Consider the following 19,024-nt stretch of genomic DNA (forward strand, 5'->3'; position numbering starts at 1 on the left):
CAGTACCCATAAGTGGAGGCTAACCTTCCATTTTTGGATGGATCAAACAAAAGTGGTGGTGCTAGAGAGCTCATTTCCTGTTTAGGCATAACCACTATGCCAAATAGACAGGGAGCAAATATTAAGCCGATTGGCCATAAGGTGGCGCTATCATAAGCTAAAAGGTGTTTTTTTGGGTAACTTTGAACAAGCATATCTCCAGCCCCATTTGAGCTACATTCATGCACTCCGCCAATTAGATTTTCCGCAAATTAGACTTTTTTGAAAAATGTTTCAAATACTTTCTGCCATGGAAGTCTAGACTTTTAAATGTCATTATACATTAACAACAGCAGATGGCGCCATTTATCTATAAAATGGTTGCTGTTCACAAGGAGATGGTTCAATGGTATTAGAAATCCCAGTAGGCTATTTTTTAAAAATATTCATTTAATTTAAATAACTTATTAATTTGAAACGTGATTGCGTTTTATTTTCTTTTAAATGTAACAATTTCATGTAAAACGTAAAAAATATATCAGCATACCCTATTTTATTAATTGTATCAAGTGGCTTCAAGTTCAGGATGTGTCCACTTTCAGTTTGTACCTTGTCCCTGTATTCATGCGGGTTTCCTCTGGGTATTCTGGATTTCTACCGCAGTCCAAAAGCATTCAGGTAATGTCAATTGGACATGATGTATTGCCCATAGGTGTAAGTGTAAGAGTGCATGTCAATGTGCCTGTTCACCCTGTGATGGACTGGTGTCTTGTTCAGGGGTTGTTCTGGTTGCTTGTCAACCTGGTGCCCCTGTAGTGCTTGGCCCCTTCATTGCTGCTCGCAGCTATATTTATTATTATTATTATTATTATTATTAATATTATTATTATTATGCACGGTACATTATCTCTGCTGAGGTCAAAAAGCATTGTTTAATAATTTCAGAAAGCCTTTTTATGCCAAGCTAAAATCCAGTGGCCTCGGTCGATTTCTCGGTAACAGAGACTGATCTCGCCATCATTTTTTGCTGTTCAGTCAGAATCTGTCAACTGTTTACTTTTATTAGTCCTCAGGTTGCTACCTGCCGGGTACAACATGTTGTACTTGGCGTGAAAAGCACTAAAGTGGCATTCAAGGTTATACCGTTTACAATTGGCACTAGTCTTCTGGCAAATTAGGCAGAACTGAGTGGATTCGTATTGCACAAAGAAAAACTCATCAGTCCATGTATCCTGAAATTTTCAGTGTTCGTCCTGAATTGACCGCACCTTTTTCTTTGCTGGTGCAGCATCGGTGTCTTGGGCTTCTAGGCCAAACTGATCTGCATTTTCCGCCGTTCTTTCCTCACGTTGCTCTTTCTCCTCGGGCCTGTTTCTAACTCCATCACTGTCAGCTAATGAAGAATCACTTTTCTCGTTCTGCTTTTTTCTAGTCATAAATCTTTCCATTTTGAGTGGGCAGAGGCCGAGACAATATTTGATATAACCTTATATCAAACGGCATTATGGAATATCAAATTTAGGCTTACGTGCTAAACTTGCAAAACCATTCGCAAATGCAAAGCTACACACATAGGCTATACGTCTACCCATGATCCCTCGCTGTTACGTAGCCTACGTTCTTTGACATATCTTCAGTATGCTGCCATCTGCTGGATAATTCATTTAAATGTGCTAAAACAGGACATACACTGAACATATAGAAGTAAGTATAGCTATATTCTTTTTGTTATCAGTGGATCTATATGAGCTGCAAAACAAAGTCTCACGAGCCGCGTAATGAGTAACAGTGTGCTACGGGAATAAGGTAGAAGGGTACAAGTGATAAGTGATCCTAGATTGGGAGTGCCCTGCAGAGAGTGCTCTGGGAGTGGTGGCATTGTAGCACAGTGGGAACTGGGCTTGTAATCGAAAGGTTGCAGGTTCGATTCCTGGGTAGGACACTGCTGTTGTACCAAGGTACTTAACCTGAATTACGTCAGTACATATCCAGCTGTATAAATGGATACAATGTAAAATGCTATGTGTAAAATGCTATGTGTAAGTCGATCTGGATGAGAGCGTCTGCTAAATGCCTGTAATGTAATGTGATGTAATAAGTAGTGAAGAGTTAGTAATGATAGTTAGTCCAGGTACAGACTGAAGAGATGCGTTTTCAGACTACGGCATAAGATGGGCAATGACTGAGTGGTTCGTAGAGGAACAGGGAGTTCATTCCAATACTGGGGAGCTAGTGTGGAGAAGATCTGTGGTAGGGAGAACCATTCACCCCGGGGGAGTGCAAGTCACCCTGCTGCCGCAGAGTGGAGTGGTCAAGCTGCCGTGTAGGATTGAATCGTGTCCTATAGGTAGACGGGAGCTGTCCTTTTGGCTGCAGTGCAGGTAAGGGTCAGGACTTTTAACCTGATCCTGGCGGCGATCGGTAGCCAGTGGAGTGACCTCAGCAGGGGAGTGATGTGAGAGAACGTGGGAACGTTGAAGATAAACAGCAGCATTCTGAATCATCTGTAGTGGCTGTATGGCATAAGCTGGTGGGCTTGCAGGGAGGGAGTTGCAGTAATCAAGACGGGAGGTCACCATAGCCTGGACAAGTAGCTGGGTGGAGTGCATTGTCAGGTATGGTCGAATCATCCAGATGTTATACAGGAGAAATCTGCAGGACTATGATGTTGCCTTGACGTGCTCCTTGAAGTCCAGCTGGTCATCCAGGACCACCCCCAGGCTCTTTGCAGAGTGAGAGGCAGTCACTGTGGTGCCGCCAGCAGTGATTAAAGCTCCCGCAGTAGGGAGGTCTTGTGACGGATGAACAGCAGCTCATTCCCATCTCAGCCAAAGTGGAGATGAGTAGTTTGTGGTCAACAGTGTCAAATGCTTCAGACAGTTCTAGTAGGATCAGGCAGTGGCAAGTGCCTCCGTCACAGCCAGGAGGGCAGTCTCTGTTGAGTGATCGGATCAAAAGCCAGACTGGTAAAGGTCAAACAGGTTAACCAGCATTTATTACAGTAAAGAGGACAAAGTTATTACATGAAGGACAAAGTTATTAGATTAACCATTTTAATTAGATTAACCGTTGTTACAGTTCATGTTGCTCTGGTTTGTTTGCTTTTTACCTTAAATACGGTATAGCCCTGTATTCAAATGTGACATCAATCCATATTTGCTGGAAAAATAAGCTAAAATTCCCTGTTTTGCATGAGGGTGCAGCCATGCTGCCTACCCTCCCTTCCACGAACATTAAAGGAAATGTCCTTTACGCCACTCTGATACCCTGATCTAGGCAGGAGACCTATGGGTCCCCCCTCCTGTCTCGGAAAAAACAAACCAGAAGACAAAGGTATTTACGAGGCCAGAGGCCCATCGTAGCTACAGAACAAATAAAGATCCGGTTCCATTTGATCTTAAGTTTAAATGTAATGTGTGGCATTCAATTGAAATCATTGATTGAAAAATCTTTATGTCTATGTTAGAAGAAGTAAACTTCCATGCTTTTTATAGGTATACAATAGCTGGACGGAATTACCTCTTATACTACCTATTATATTTCTGTCATGACTATTTAGCCCTGCTTTCAACAACATAAGGTCACTTTAATGTAATAAGTACACTGTCAGCTTTTAGATAGACCAGTCCTTGTCATAAGGCCAGTCCCCTTTTGGTTGTGCATTTTAGCTCATTTCCTTTGTCCCTGTGGCACTGGAAGAGGGGCATACTTTGATAAGGTCTGGCTCTTCAGTCTCTCTCTCTTTTCTGGTAATCTCAAATCAGAATATTGTTTAATTTCTTCTGTTTTGTACCTTAGATGTAGTGAGGCTTCATTCAATAAGTGCATAATTTCAAGAGTGCATCATTTCAATTCACTATTTTAATTGACTCCTTATTTAATAAAATTATTGTCTTCTGACCTGATACTGAATTTGTTTTGGCTTGTCACTTGATTCCACCAGGTTACTGTCGATTGACCTATCAAAGAATTTGTCTATTTCATTCATAAATGTCATTTTCAATAATAATTGTTAAGTTAAGTCATGTAAAGTACATTTTATATGTAGGTTAAGGGAGAGGTTATTGCACGCAATACCACTTGTGTGCAAGGGCATTGACTGAAAGTACTGGTCTGAGGGTGGCACGGTGGTACAGTTGGTAGCACTGTCACCTCACAGCAAGAAGATTCTGGGTTCAAATCCGGTGTCACACACCATGACTACCCTAATAGGGACAGAAGAGCTGGACACAAGGAGATGTGTAAATAGCGAGAGAGACCGTAATCACAAACACAAACAAAAAACCTTTGCCCGTCACCCTCACGGGATCTGGGCAAAAACAATAAACTAAAATAACAAAGACAAAATAAATGAAATTATACGAGTGCTTTTCAGCCTTTTCTCTGGTCTGTACGTGCTCTCTCTCACCGTTGTGGGGGATCCCGGTCTCAGACGCCTACTGTGGAAAGAAGCACACTTTTAAATCCTGGACTGATTCCTAACATCATCCAGGTGTGTGCCTGCTTAACCAGTAGGCATGGTCCTCTAATTGCCCTGAATTCCTCCCGCAAACCGAGCCCTGCCACATCCGGTCTGGGCCTTTCTGTGTGGAGAATGGCCTTTCTTTTGCATGTTCTCCCCGTGTCCACGTGGGTTTCCTCCGGGTACTCCGGTTTCCTCCCACAGTCCAAAGACATGCAGGTAGGCTAATAGAAGACAGTAAAGTGCCCATAGGTATGAATGTGTGAGTGCATGGTATTTGTGTCCTGCGATAGATTGGCAGCCTGTCCGGCCCAATGCACACTGGGATAGGCTCATTACATTACAGACATTTAGCAGACGCTCTTATGCAGAGCAACTTACACAACATTTACATAGCATTTTTTTTTTTTTTTACATTGTATCCATTTATACAGCTGGATGTGTACTGAAGCAATGCAGGTTAAGTACCTTGCTCAAGGGTACAACAGCAGTGGCCTACCCAGGAATCGGACCTATGACCTTTCGGTCACAAGGCCAGTTCCTTACCCACTGTGCTACACTGCCGCCAGGCTCCAGCACCCCTCGCAACCCTGTCCCAGATAAGTGGGTATAGATAATCGATGGATGATGGATGGATGTCGCTTGTCCGACAGTGCCTCCTGGAGTTTTACATGCAATATTGAAATGGAGTGATCTTTTTCTGCAACATGTTACGTGTGCAGGTAAATACACTGCTGTCTGAATTTTAATCACAATATAGCCCGCTGCTGGGTCCGTACAGCCTGCTCATTGCTTATTCCTGTATTTTAATGTATAAACACAGTGTGCAGATGTTTCCCTGTCATACAGTACTGCACTGCTGCCCTGCTCTCCCTGGGAGTATCAGGGCTCCCCCATTCCCTGCCCACTGATCCCTTAGCAGTGTGCAGCACCAGAGGGTCCTGAGACGGCCTCAGCACAGGGGCTCAGCTGATCCATTAGCAGTGTGCAGCACCTGGGGGTCCTGAGACGGCCTCAGCACAGGGGCTCAGCTGATCCATTAGCAGTGTGCAGGATCAGGGGGTCCTGAGACGGCCACAGCACAGGGGCTCAGCTGATCCCTTAGCAGTGTGCAGGATAAGGGGATCCTAACTAGCTCGCTGGTAGCTGTCGGCTGCCTAGCATGAAGAACCGGCAACACACAAACCAGATTTGTGTAGGTCAACAACTGTCTCTTCTGAGTTGAAAGCTCTTTGGTTTTTCCCATGGTCATAGATGACAAAGGCATTTTGTGTGTGTGCAACCTCATATTTACATGCCAGTGATACAAGGAATGGTGAAAGGCAGCTATACAGTTTCTGGGGGCTGAGATCAAATAAAATAAAAAATTTCTTCAGATGCCGCTTCAGATGTTTAGTTTTATTTTAAATATTCTTTAGGGGTACTGATAATTTTGACCCCTATGCTTTTGAGAAAACTGCTATTACTCAGAGGTTTTTTTAAAAGAATATTTTTTAAATTATACTGGAAGTAGTTTCTCCAAATGTTTAAGCAGACAATTGGCATCATTGGGTATATTGTTTGTCTTGCACAATAATTTTTCCTAATTTTCGTAAAGAGGGCCAGTAATTCCTGAGTTGAATGTATAAACTCTTCTTTGCAGACTGAACAGCTGTGACCTCACAGAGAAGTCAGGTGATATTGTGGCCTCAGCTCTCCAGTCATCAAACTCACCCCTGAGAAATCTGGACCTCAGCTACAATAAACTGGGAGATTCAGGAGTGAAGCTGCTCTGTGCTGGACTGATGAGTCCAAACTGTAAACTACAGAGACTGGGGTGAGTAGTGATGTGTACTGTGTGACATTAACTAAATCGAATTACTGGTTATGGCAATGTAAGGGTTTGAATTTTGTCACAGGGAAGACTAATTTCCTGACTCCATTCATGGATGTTTGTGTGAATGTGAGTTTGCATATAAGCATAATATTGCATATTATTGACTGAGGTGTGCTCATGTGAAATGATGAGCAGCTTGACCCTGTATCCTGGAGAGAGAGACTAGCTACTGCTGCCCGGCATTCATCTAAGTGATCTCTGACATTAAGATCTTCAATCCTGGGAGGTAAATATCCTGCTTATCCAGGAATCTAAAACCAACAACTATCCCTAGGATTAACCTAATTAAGATTTACCCCATTTGGATAGCGAGACTATATAAATATCACAAGGCATGACTTCTGTATTATTCTATTAAATGACATTTTTGACCCTTGCAGCTATCCATGAAGAGCTGCATATCCTGCTAGTGAATCTAACAACATGCCCAGTGAGTACCTCAGTAAGGGTGTTACCCCAAAACTTTAAGTTACCATCGCTATCCCGGTTCTCCAAAACACAGAGTAGAGAGATCCACGTATGTGTCATGGTCCTGTTTTCCTGTCTGTGTTTCCCCTGTTGGGCCGCCAGATGGCGGCACTTCTGTTTTGTGTCCTGCTCCCCTCCTGTTAATTGTATGATTGTTTCATTGTCTCGTTATCCCATCATTGTTCCCACCTGTGTCTTATCCCCTCCTTCTGGTTTGATTGTTTTTTGAGTTCACCTGTGTCTCGTTACCCCTGTCTATTTAAGTTCTCTGTTCCCTTGACTCGGGTGCTGGTTCCTTATGTTTGTTACCCGACTTACATGTTCCTGCCTGCTTGTGTTTGTTCCCGATTTACGTTTCCTCAGACCGTATGTACCTGCCTGTATTTTGTTCCTGACTAGTTTTGTTCCTGACTTGTTTTGTTCGTGACTTGTTTTGTTCCTGACCTGTTTTGTTCCTGACCTGTTTTGTTCCTGACCTGTTTTGTTCCTGACCTGTTTTGTTCCTGACCTGTTTTGTTCCTGACCTGTTTTGTTCCTGACCTGTTGATTTGCCCTTGTGTCCTGCCTGCCTGCGTTCTGCCCTGACCGTGTTCTGCCCTGCCCGTGTTTGAGTTCCTCTTGTTTTCTGTTTTATTTAGAGATTTTTTGAGTTCGTGTTTTTTCCCTTTGTGGCCTTGTCTGTTCCCTGCTTGTTTGCCTGTCTTTAGTAAAGTCTTTGTTCCCCTCCCATTTTGGATTTGTGTTTTCTTTTCCCCCTGCGTTTGGGTCCCCCCTACCCGTACCGTGACAGAAGGAACCAGCCATTGCGGGACCCAGCAGAGGTTTTTTTTTTTTTTTTTTTTTTTTTTTTTTTTTTTTTTTATATCATGCCACCGGGGTGGTGGAGTGACCCGGAGGACTCTCCACCCAGCGACTGGGAGTCCCTCGCCCTTGAGCTTCCCAGCGCCCGGGGCGGGCGGTCACGGAGGCGCCGTGGTCGGGCTGCCTCCCGGTTGGCCAGACCTCCAGCTGCCCAGCCAGCGGTTCCCGGCCCTGCGTCATTTGAAGGGTCTCGACTGGCGATCTTTCCAGGGTCCGGCCCGCGGGGGTCCCGCCGGTCCCGTCCGGCTGCCCAGCCGGGTTCCCTACAGCTGTGGTCTGTGTTCCTGTCCCCTGCCCAGCCCAGACGGCAGGGCCCTCGGCCTGCTCCACCCCAAGTCCAGGAAGGGCCTTCACGGCCTGCTCTGTCCCGAGTCCCGGAGGGGCTTTCACGGCCTGCTCTGCCTCAAGTCCCGGAGCGGCCTTCACGGCCTGCTCTGCCTCAAGTCCCGGAGCGGCCTTCACGGCCTGCTCTGCCTCAAGTCCCGGAGCGGCCTTCACGGCCTGCTCTGCCTCAAGTCCCGGAGCGGCCTTCACGGCCTGCTCTGCCTCAAGTCCCGGAGCGGCCTTCACGGCCTGCTCTGCCTCAAGTCCCGGAGCGGCCTTCACGGCCTGCTCTGCCTCAAGTCCCGGAGCGGCCTTCACGGCCTGCTCTGCCTCAAGTCCCGGAGCGGCCTTCACGGCCTGCTCTGCCTCAAGTCCCGGAGCGGCCCCCAGATCCGCCTCGAGCCCCGGAGAGGCTCCCAGATCCGCCTCGAGCCCCGGAGAGGCTCCCAGATCCGCCTCGAGCCCCGGAGAGGCTCCCAGATCCGCCTCGAGCCCCGGAGAGGCCCCCAGAGCCGCCTCGAGCCCCGGAGAGGCCCCCAGAGCCACCTCGAGCCCCGGAGAGGCCCCCAGAGCCGCCTCGAGCCCCGGAGAGGCCCCCAGAGCCCCTCGAGCCCCGGAGAGGCCCCCAGAGCCGCCTCGAGCCCCGGAGAGGCCCCCAGAGCCGCCTCGAGCCCCGGAGAGGCCCCCAGAGCCGCCTCGAGCCCCGGAGAGGCCCCCAGAGCCGCCTCGAGCCCCGGAGAGGCCCCCAGAGCCGCCTCGAGCCCCGGAGAGGCCCCCAGAGCCGCCTCGAGCCCCGGAGAGGCCCCCAGAGCCGCCTCCAGCCCCGGAGGCCTCGCCTGCTCTGACCCTTCCGCGGAGGCCGCCTGCTACACCCAAGTTTCGGGCTGTACTTGTGCCTCGAGCCCCGGGGGGGCCTCCGGAGCCGCCTCAAGCCCCAGGGGAGCCTCCGCAGCCGCCTCGAGTCCCGGGGGGGCCTCCGGAGCCGTCCAGAGCTCCGGAGAGGCCTCCAGAGCCGTCCAGAGCCCCGGAGAGGACAACGGTCCCATCTGTTGTCCCGCAGGGGCCGCCGCAGACTGCTCTGGCCGCCCCGCAGGCTAAGCCGCCTGCCTTGCCCCCTAGCGTTCGTGCTCCCCCTGGCGTTCGTGCTCCCCCTGCGTTCGTTCTCCCTAGCGTTCGTGCTCCCCCTAGTGTTCTCGCGCCCCCCAGTGTCCGTTCTTTCCCTAGTGTTCTCGCTCCCCCTAGTGTCCACACCTTGCCCCCTGGCGTTCGTGCTTTCCCTGGCGTTCATGCTTCCCCTGGCGTTCGTGCTCCCCCTGGCGTTTGTGCTTCCCCTAGTGTTCTCACGCCCCCCAGTGTCCGTTCTTTCCCTAGTGTTCTCGCTCCCCCTAGTGTCCACACCTTGCCCCCTGGCGTTCGTGCTTCCCCTGGCGTTCGTGCTTCCCCTAGTGTTCTCGCTCCCCCTAGTGTTCGCCCTTCCCCCAGTGATCGTCTCTCCCCCGGTGTCGTCGCTTCCCCCAGTGGTCGCCTCTTCCCCGGAGTCTGTCCTCCCCCCAGTGGTCGTCTCTCCCCCGGTGTCGGTCCTTCCCCCAGTGATCGTCTCTTCCCCGGAGTCCGTCCTCCCCCCAGTGGTCGTCCCTCCCCCGGTCTCGTCGCTCCCCCTGGTGTCCATTCTCCCTTTGGTGTTCGTCCTCCCAACCGTGTGTCCGTGTGTTCCCCGGCCCCCCTGTCTAATTGTCTGCCCGCCTGTTTGTCTGTTGGTCTACCCGTATGTGTGTCAGCCAGTTTGTTGGCCTGTTTGTCTGCCCCCCAAGCCGTCAGCCCATCGGCCAACGTGTTTGCCTGCCTGTCTGCCTGTCTGTCAGTGTGCCAGTCCGCGTGTGTTTTGTCTTGTTTGCCTGTGTGTCAGTCCCTATGTCAGTTGTTGGGTTCCCCCCTCGCCTTCCCTGTCTGCCTGTCCCTTTGTGTGTCCATCGGTGTCGCCGTGTGCCTCCCCGCCTGCTTGTCCCTGTGTCTGTCTTTTTAGGTCTCCCTATTGTGCCAGTATCTGGCAGTCTGTTTCCCCCTCAGTCTTGTCCAACCCAGTCCAGTGTAGTCGTGCCCCGTCTCGTTGCTGTCCTGTGTCCACCACGCCCCAGTCCAGTCCTGTATGTCTGCCTTGCCCCTGTCCAAGTCCCCCCTGGTTTCCTGAGTTTCCCCCGAGTCGCCCGATGTGCGGGCCCTGAGTTTCCCCCGAGTCGCCCGATGTGCGGGCCCTGAGTTTCCCCCGAGTCGCCCGAGTGTGGGCCCTGAGTTTCCCCCGAGTCGCCCGATGTGCGGGCCCTGAGTTTCCCCCGTGTCGCCCGAGTGCGGGCCAGCCCTGAGTCTCCCCGTGTCGCCCGGGTCCTGCCCAGCCCTGATCTCCTGTGTCGCCCGGTCTGCCCAGCCCTGAATTTCCCCCGTGTCGCCCGATGTGCGGGCCCTGAGTCTCCCCCGTGTCGCCCGATGTGCGGGCCCTGAGTCTCCCCCGTGTCGCCCGATGTTGCGGCCCTGAGTCTCCCCCGTGTCGCCCGATGTGCGGGCCCTGAGTCTCCCCCGTGTCGCCCGATGTGCGGGCCCTGAGTCTCCCCCGTGTCGCCCGATGTGCGGGCCCTGAGTCTCCCCCGTGTCGCCCGATGTGCGGGCCCTGAGTTTCCCCCGTGTCGCCCGATGTGCGGGCCCTGAGTTTCCCCCGTGTCGCCCGATGTGCGGGCCCTGAGTTTCCCCGTGTCGCCCGATGTGCGGGCCCTGATTTCCCCGTGTCGCCCGATGTGCGGCCCTGAATTTCTCCGTGCTCGCCCGATTCCCCTGGTTTCCCCGAGTCCTGCCCAGCCCTGAGTCTCCCCGTGTTGCCCGGGTCCTGCCCAGTCCCGAGTCCTGTTCCCCCGTCCGAGTCCAGTCCCGAGTCCTGTTCCCTCGTCCGAGTCCAGTCCCGAGTCCTGCGTCCAGCCCCGAGTTCCCCTCCAACCCCGAGTCTTGTTCTTGTTTTGTTCCTGTCCTGTCCAGTCCAGCCCTGAGTCTTGTCCTGTCCAGTCCAGTCCTGTTCCTGCCCCAGTTCTGTGTCCAGTCCCTGTTCCTGTCTGAGTCCTGTCTCTAGCCCCCACCCTCTGTTGACTCCCTCCCCGGGTCGGCCTCCTGGGACGTCAGGAGCCGTCCCTTGGGGGGGGGGGTACTGTCATGGTCCTGTTTTCCTGTCTGTGTTTCCCCTGTTGGGCCGCCAGATGGCGGCACTTCTGTTTTGTGTCCTGCTCCCCTCCTGTTAATTGTATGATTGTTTCATTGTCTCGTTATCCCATCATTGTTCCCACCTGTGTCTTATCCCCTCCTTCTGGTTTGATTGTTTTTTGAGTTCACCTGTGTCTCGTTACCCCTGTCTATTTAAGTTCTCTGTTCCCTTGACTCGGGTGCTGGTTCCTTATGTTTGTTACCCGACTTACATGTTCCTGCCTGCTTGTGTTTGTTCCCGATTTACGTTTCCTCAGACCGTATGTACCTGCCTGTATTTTGTTCCTGACTAGTTTTGTTCCTGACTTGTTTTGTTCGTGACTTGTTTTGTTCCTGACCTGTTTTGTTCCTGACCTGTTTTGTTCCTGACCTGTTTTGTTCCTGACCTGTTTTGTTCCTGACCTGTTTTGTTCCTGACCTGTTTTGTTCCTGACCTGTTGATTTGCCCTTGTGTCCTGCCTGCCTGCGTTCTGCCCTGACCGTGTTCTGCCCTGCCCGTGTTTGAGTTCCTCTTGTTTTCTGTTTTATTTAGAGATTTTTTGAGTTCGTGTTTTTTCCCTTTGTGGCCTTGTCTGTTCCCTGCTTGTTTGCCTGTCTTTAGTAAAGTCTTTGTTCCCCTCCCATTTTGGATTTGTGTTTTCTTTTCCCCCTGCGTTTGGGTCCCCCCTACCCGTACCGTGACAGTATGGGGAATGACATCCGGTCATCCAATTGCACCAAGTGTAGCTTTGACAGCCAGTAGCGCATTCAGTGTTACAGGAGACTACTGCCCTCCTGGAAAAACATATGGGACACTGCAGCGCTACTACTCTTCATATTCACTTCTCATGCGCGGCAAGCAGGGCAGTCTTGGTGGATCTCTCCAACGGGGTTACAACAGTAACCTAAAGTTCTCTTTCATCATCTCGTGTTTGAGATCCACCTACGGAGAGATATCGACAGCTCCCAGAATGCCTTATGCTCACAGCTGAGATACTGTCAGGCCAGCAAAGGGTGCCTCCTCCCCTGAGGGGAGGGTGGTGTCTGGCACATCCCATGTAGAGAAGTACTAAACACATTCCACTGCCCAAAGCTATAACCAGGACCCAGGAACAATGTGAAGTACTAAAACCCATAGCAGATGAGGGGAGATGTGTGCACCCCCAGAAGTGAGTGGGCTACCGGCCTCAGGCAATGGAACCTAGCAACAGTATCTGGAGAAACCTCGCCTGCGGCTGAATAAATTTCCTGCAATGAGACCCAATGGAATAGGGCCCACAATGCAGCCATGCCCCTCATTGAATGAGCCCTCAGGCCCAAGGGGGGCAATATCCTCTTTGAATCATATGCCATAACAGTAGCTTCCACAAGCCAATGGGACAGCCGCTGCATAGAGATCCTTTCCCTTTGCATTCATTTTAAATGAGAGGTGGCGGCACATAAGCAAGGCATTTTGGGATTGGCAGGGCTAGGTGGTGAGGCGGTGGGAGAGATGGCCAGAAGTTTAACTTTAAACCCCAGGTGGTACAACTATGTGTCGTGGTAACCAATCAGATTTGATCTAAAGATCAGTCAAATGAATTGTCCCCCTTTTCAAATTTTAGTTTAGTTCCACAATGGAGGACTCCCTTGTAATTGCCGTGTTGGGTTTCCCAACGATCCTGCTCAAATACAAGTGTCTGTCATAAAATAGGTGACACGCCCATAAGCGGCCGATTGTGGGACGCGGGAGCGGTGCCAGGCGGCTTTGCCGGAATCAGTGTGGCTTCACCGTAACAGCCCCAGTGGCAAAACTTGAGAGGCTGACACTATCAGCCCCTGTAGTCTGAGGCATGTGTGATACTGCACTCTTCAGTCTGGTTTGAACTAAGAGAAGCATACCCTGAGAGATAAAATGCAGCTCATATGGATACAGAGTATAAATCAAGTCTCAAGAACATTACACTCAAGGATGGGGAGAGATTGCACTGAAACCAAGAGACATCAGATGTGTCAGAACTCGCTGAGTGTCCTGCAAAACTCTGGGTTTCGAATTGGCAATAATCAGCCAATCGTCTGTATAAGTGAGTATTCTGATAACCCATTAGTCTCAATGGAGCCAGACCCGCCTCTACACAAAGACAGAACACTCGTGGACTCAGGGAAAAGCCGAAGGGTGGAACTGTGTATTTGTAGCAAACACCACAATGGGCGAAGTGGAGAAATGTTTTGTGAGGGGGATAAATGCTTACGTGGAAGAAGGAATCTTTCAGATTCATTGATGTGAAACTGGGATGTTATGTTAATCAATTAAGTGTTAATTCTTAATAAAAATGTTGATTGACTATATTTCTATAGATGAAACAGTAAAATTTCAATAAACCGTTTCAATGAATAACCTAATGTTGGTGATTAGATTTCAAATTAAAGAGACGTTTGTAAAATGTTAAATTAGAGAGTCACGGTTCCCTTGACTGGCAGCATTAGTGAAACGTTATTGGTCCATTCCTGGAACATCAGTGCCATCTGAGCGCGTCTGCATCTTCTCAACTGCTGGTCTCAACTTCAGCAGAATGCACACCAGACTGACCCCAAAGCACGTAGACATGCTCATACTCCTTAACAAAAATGCTTAAGTATTAAGTTAAGCCTATTAGTTTATTACAAAGTTAAGCATTAATAAGCAGCATTAATAAGCACCATAAATAGGCAGCTTTAATAAGCAGCATAAATAAGCAGCATTAATAAGCAGTATGAATAAGCAGCATTAATAAGCAGTATAAATCATTTGCATTAATAAGCAGAATTAATAAAGAATAAATTTTGTCACCATCACAGTGGCAGTTCAGCCAGCCCTTAGCGGTCCCTCCTCTCCTGGACAGATTTCTCAGTCTGTGAATCTGTGTTTTTATGATTTTGCTTCTTGTAGTTTTGGCCTTAATACACAATCTTGTTTAAATGATTGTTTGAGCATGTCTTAATAAAACTTCTCTGATAGATACAGCTCATTAATTGGTAAGTCTGTTTTAAGTCATTCTTTTTATAGGCCATGTAGAAGATTTTAAGCTAATCAGTTTATCATTAAATTAATGGGTGCCGACAATCGATTAAAAGAATTGCACAAAATTTGCATCCCTAATTAAAACCAGTTGTCCTGACATTGAACATGTTGTTAACATTTTGAAATTATATTTCCTCAATTGTTTAACACTGAGATTAAAGATAGGAAGTAGAGAACCGTCCTTCTTTGGGACCTGGAATTAAGGATAATAAGTTTTGTTGGGTTCGTTCTTTGGGAATCAAACGTATCGCCCCTTTTTGTAAGAGGCAAGAAATTTCTTCCTCTTAAACATGGGCAGCGATCTCTTGGGTTTGAGAGTAAATGACTCTGTTGAAATGGGGGGTTTCACTTTGAACTGGAGTCTGTAGCACTTGGCTATTGTCTGTAGCCCTTGTCTGTAGTAGTGCTGCTGTGTCCTCACATTAAAATACAGGAATAAGCAGTGTGCTCTTCCAGGAGGGCGGTAGCCTCCTTTAGCATTGGACACGCACCTGTCTGTCAGAGCCAGACTCGGTGCAATGATGAGACACTCTGCAGAGGTCATGACCGGCTGTCATTCCCCATAGTTGGATTTTCAACACAAGATGATGAAAGAGAAGTATATTTATGGCACCAATACAGTGATTGGTTCTTGCAGAGATGCACACCCTAGTCAGTGTATAAGTGTGCCATGTACTTTGCATGTAAATTGCTTGAGCTTCCCCTTAAATGCTATCCAGAGAACATTTCCCACAATCCACACTATTATACATTTGACAAAATAAAGTCTGACCTGACCAGAACTCTAGTACCTACCACCATCACCAACAGACCCCCCTCCTACAATGACAGGGGTGCTGCATGGTAGTTATACCGCCCCTACAGGCACAGGAGAACTAGCAGCCCAGCTGGCAGTAAATAAGGGGCTTTGTATGACTGGTGTGCCCTTATGACTAAGTCTATCAGTTCTGTATATGTTGCATGTTCTCCTGTAAGTGTCTACTGTGATAGTGTAGTATAATCTCATAAAAAACCCGTTTTCAACGTACAAAAATGCCAAGTTACTCAAAAGTATTGATATCAAAATGACGCCAAGTTAGGGCCAAGTGACTTGAAAGAATTGAGGAAATATTGGGTAGCATTGCTTTGAAATACATCTTATGTAATTTTGGTGAGGCAAGATAGCCTATATTGTTTGTAGTACCGTAACTTGGCGTCATTTTGATATCAATACTTTTGAGTAACTTGGCATTTTTGTACGTTGAAAACGGGTTTTTTATGAGATATCATTTCTTTTTGCAAAGCTTTTTATTATGAGAGTGAGAAATGCGAAGTGACCCTGTAAGAAACGGTTGTGGATTATGGCTATTCTTGTGTGAATTTGTACAGTCTGATGAGTGTGTACTGTTTAGCAGTTTCGGTTTGCTATATATGTAAAACAGTGGCTGTGACAAAGGGTGCGGTGGCGTAAGTGTAAACGCAACAGAAACGCAGGTGAAATATGGCCAGTGTATGTACTCACGGATTTGAAGGCCATCCAACGAGCCTTGATTGAGAAAAGAATCAGCAAGCCCGTAGAATTAGAGCTGCCTAGGTCGCAACTTGTGTACCCTGCTGTCCTGCTCCGTTCTCTGTTATTTCGTGGAGATGCACTTTTAGTGTTTGTAAGGTTTATAAGGCATTTTGATAGGCTTATCTGCAGGTGGGAATCCTCTTCGCTGTTTTGCTAAGCTAGAACTGGAAAACTTGATAGTGGAGAATAGGAGCAGACGCATATGTCCCAGCAGGCTTTGCATATGAGAAAATAACAACAGTGTGAGAGAAATTAGGACGAAATGATGAAATTGCATAGTTGAAACAATGTTTTTAGCAGAATGGGCATGTAGGTGAAGGTTGACATGATCACAGACTATAGTGCGGAGTAAATAAAGTGACCATGAGCGAGCTTAGTTTCCTTATCGAACGGTATATATAATAGTCGGTGTAAAGCATCAGCCATTATAGTTAGGGTAGTAAGTAACGTCTGACATCTATTGCACTGATGTGCTTTTCTCATGTTCAATACTAGTATTTATATTTATGAGTGAGTCATTATTTTAAAAGTAATGTTTTAATGGGGAGTTGCAGAACCTACATACGTAGTAATTGTTTGTATGTGTCTAGATAGAGAACAAGGCGAGGTAACATGAATGTAGAAACGTGGCGTTTGCTGATAAGGTTTTGTACGGTAGCCATGTGAAGAAATATAGTTAGTAGAAATGGCAGTAGTCAAACATCCCACAGCATTGCAAACTAACTGACTGACCACTCTGAAAGATGACAGCCACACTTTTGGAATAGGATAAGCCCAGAGAAAAGATCATAGAAAAGGTAGATGAGCCCTTAGCCCCAATTCTAAGAATTTTCAGAATAAGAAAAGGGGCCATTTGGGTCAGAATTACATCTGTAGAACTGTCAGAGTTTAGTCCAGCAGGACGTCTGATTCTCAGGTCCAAAGTGCTGCAGCTGGAGAGTGTAGCACAGACATCTTCCTCAGTGCATCATCAACCTTAAAATCCTCAATTTCACTTTTCATCACTGAACATTATCATTTGTATCATTTACCATTTGTTTTATGTATACCTAATATAATTATAATATAATATATGAACTCTTCTTTGCAGACTGAACAGCTGTAACCTCACAGAGAAGTCCTGTAATATTGTGGCCTCAGCTCTCCAGTCATCAGACTCACCCCTGAGAGATCTGGACCTCAGCTGCAATAACCTGGGAGATTCAGGAGTGGAGCTGCTCTGTGCTGGACTGATGAGTCAAAACTGTAAACTACAGAGACTGGGGTGAGTAGTGCTGTGTACTGTGTGATAATAATATAATTCCTGAGTATGGTTGTGTATGTCTGAATTTTGTCACAAGGAAGAAAACAAATTTACTGATTGCATTTTCAAAACCTGTAACCTCAATGATTGTGTGAATACGAGTTTGCAGATCAGCGTATTGACTGGGGTATGCTCATACACTACATTTCTAAAAGTGTGTGGACAACTGAACATCACACCCTTGTTGAACATCTCATTCCAAAACCATGGGCATTAATATGGAGTTGGACCCCCCTTTGCTTCTGTAACTGCCTCCACTCTTCTGGGAAGGCTTTCTAGTAGATTTTGGAACATGGTTGCGGGGATTTGCTTCCATGCAGCTGCAAGAGCATTAGTGAGGTTAGGTGCTGATGTTGGGCATAAGGCTTTCTAATTCACTCGAAGGTGTTTGATGGAGTGGAGGTCAGGGCTCTGTGCCAGCCAGACAAACTCCAAACTCAGCAAGCCATTTCTTTATGTGCCTTGCTTTGTGCACTGGAACAGTGTCATGCTGAAACAGGAAAGGGCTTCCCCCCAAGCTGTTGCCACAAAGTTGAATCACACAATTTTCTTGAATGGCATTATATGCTGTAGCATTAAGATTTCCCTTCAGAGGAACTAAGGGGTCTAGCCCAAACCATGAAAACAGCCCCAGACCATGATTTCTCCTCCTTCATACTATACAGTTGGCACTATGCATTCCACCAAGCCCAGATTCGTCCGTCAGACTGCCAGGTAGAGAAGTGTGATTCATCACTCCAGATAATGCATTTCCACTGCTCCAGAGTCCAATGGCAGTGTGTTTTACACCACTCCAGCTGACGCTTGGCATTGCACATCATGATCTTAGGCTTGTGTACTGCTGCTTGGCCATGGAAACCCATTTCATGAAGCTCTTGACGAGCAGTTTTTGTTCCGATGTTGTTTCCAGAGGTAGTTTGGAACTCTGTAGTGAATATTGCAACCATGGAAAGATGATTTTTACACACTACAAGCTTCAGTACCCCATTTTGTGAGCTTGTGTGGCCTACCGCTTTGCTGCTGAGCTGTTGTTGCTCCCATACCTTTCCGCTTCACTATACCAGCTCTTACAGTTGACTGGAGCAGCTCTAGCAGGAAAGACATTTGATGAACTGACTTGCCTCAGCCGGAGACTTGAAAAGGTGTTGTACATCATTGTGAGTGAGCTTGAGCATGGCTGGGTATATTAGGAACGTCTGGAGACCGCGATCACAGGTTACTGCCAGCAGAGAAGAGAAGGCTCTGTGCCGCTGTGCTGTGTAATCGCTGAAGTCTGGATAAAAACTAATTACTATCCTGTTCAACTTCACTGGTGATTTCCGGGCGGATTGTGAAATATGCTGTTGATCCGTGTACCCCAGCAGATTAATAATCAATGTTCTAGGCCTGTCTGCTGTTTTTGATCAGCCGCCATAGAAACGGTGGGCCCTCATTACTTCTATAGTCCTGTCAGCCAGAGAGCGGAATGGCTCTTTGAGGGAATTGGTAAGAAAACCAATCGGGTCGGATCCTTCAGAATTCTCTGGTTGGTTAACAATGCAAAGGTTGCATCACCTGCTCCTATCCTCCAGCTCCGCCATTTTAGCCTCAAGCTGATCCTGTTTGGCCTGGTGCAGCGAGGCAGTGGTTTTGGCTAGTTTAACTTTGGCTTTCTAACTGGCAAATTCAGCCTGTAGCTCTTTCATGCTGAGCAAATATTGAGAGATTTCAGCTCGTATGAACCGGGTTTCGCCCTCGATCCGGGAGAGCTGTGTCTCAAAATATTGTCTGTGTTTTTCTAACACAGCCTCTACAATGGCTGATAGCATGACACAGGATTCCTCATCATGTCCCTTTCTGGGTGAGTCTTGCCTAAAAGAGTGTTTGTTTTTGAAGAAATGGACATATTTTATATATTGGGCAACAGCACCAATAAACTGTACTGGGAGTGAACAGTTAAG

General features: G+C 47.8%; 1 protein-coding gene across 9 annotated transcripts in view; it reads left to right on the forward strand.

Moving 5' to 3' along the window:
* The window catches only part of LOC135246927 (NACHT, LRR and PYD domains-containing protein 3-like), a 97,540-nt gene that overhangs the window by 69,496 nt on the left and 9,020 nt on the right, over positions 1-19,024 (forward strand). For 6 of the 9 annotated variants that reach the window (XM_064320198.1, XM_064320194.1, XM_064320196.1 and 3 more), the window contains 2 exons: positions 6,084-6,257; positions 16,872-17,045. In XM_064320198.1, coding sequence (XP_064176268.1) covers positions 6,084-6,257; positions 16,872-17,045 — 348 coding nt within the window. The remainder of the gene's footprint in view (positions 1-6,083; positions 6,258-16,871; positions 17,046-19,024) is intronic. The other 3 variants (XM_064320195.1, XM_064320203.1, XM_064320197.1) reach the window with 2 other exon arrangements.

Source organism: Anguilla rostrata, unplaced genomic scaffold, assembly GCF_018555375.3.
Source record: "Anguilla rostrata isolate EN2019 unplaced genomic scaffold, ASM1855537v3 scaf0974, whole genome shotgun sequence".
Taxonomy (NCBI): domain Eukaryota; kingdom Metazoa; phylum Chordata; class Actinopteri; order Anguilliformes; family Anguillidae; genus Anguilla; species Anguilla rostrata.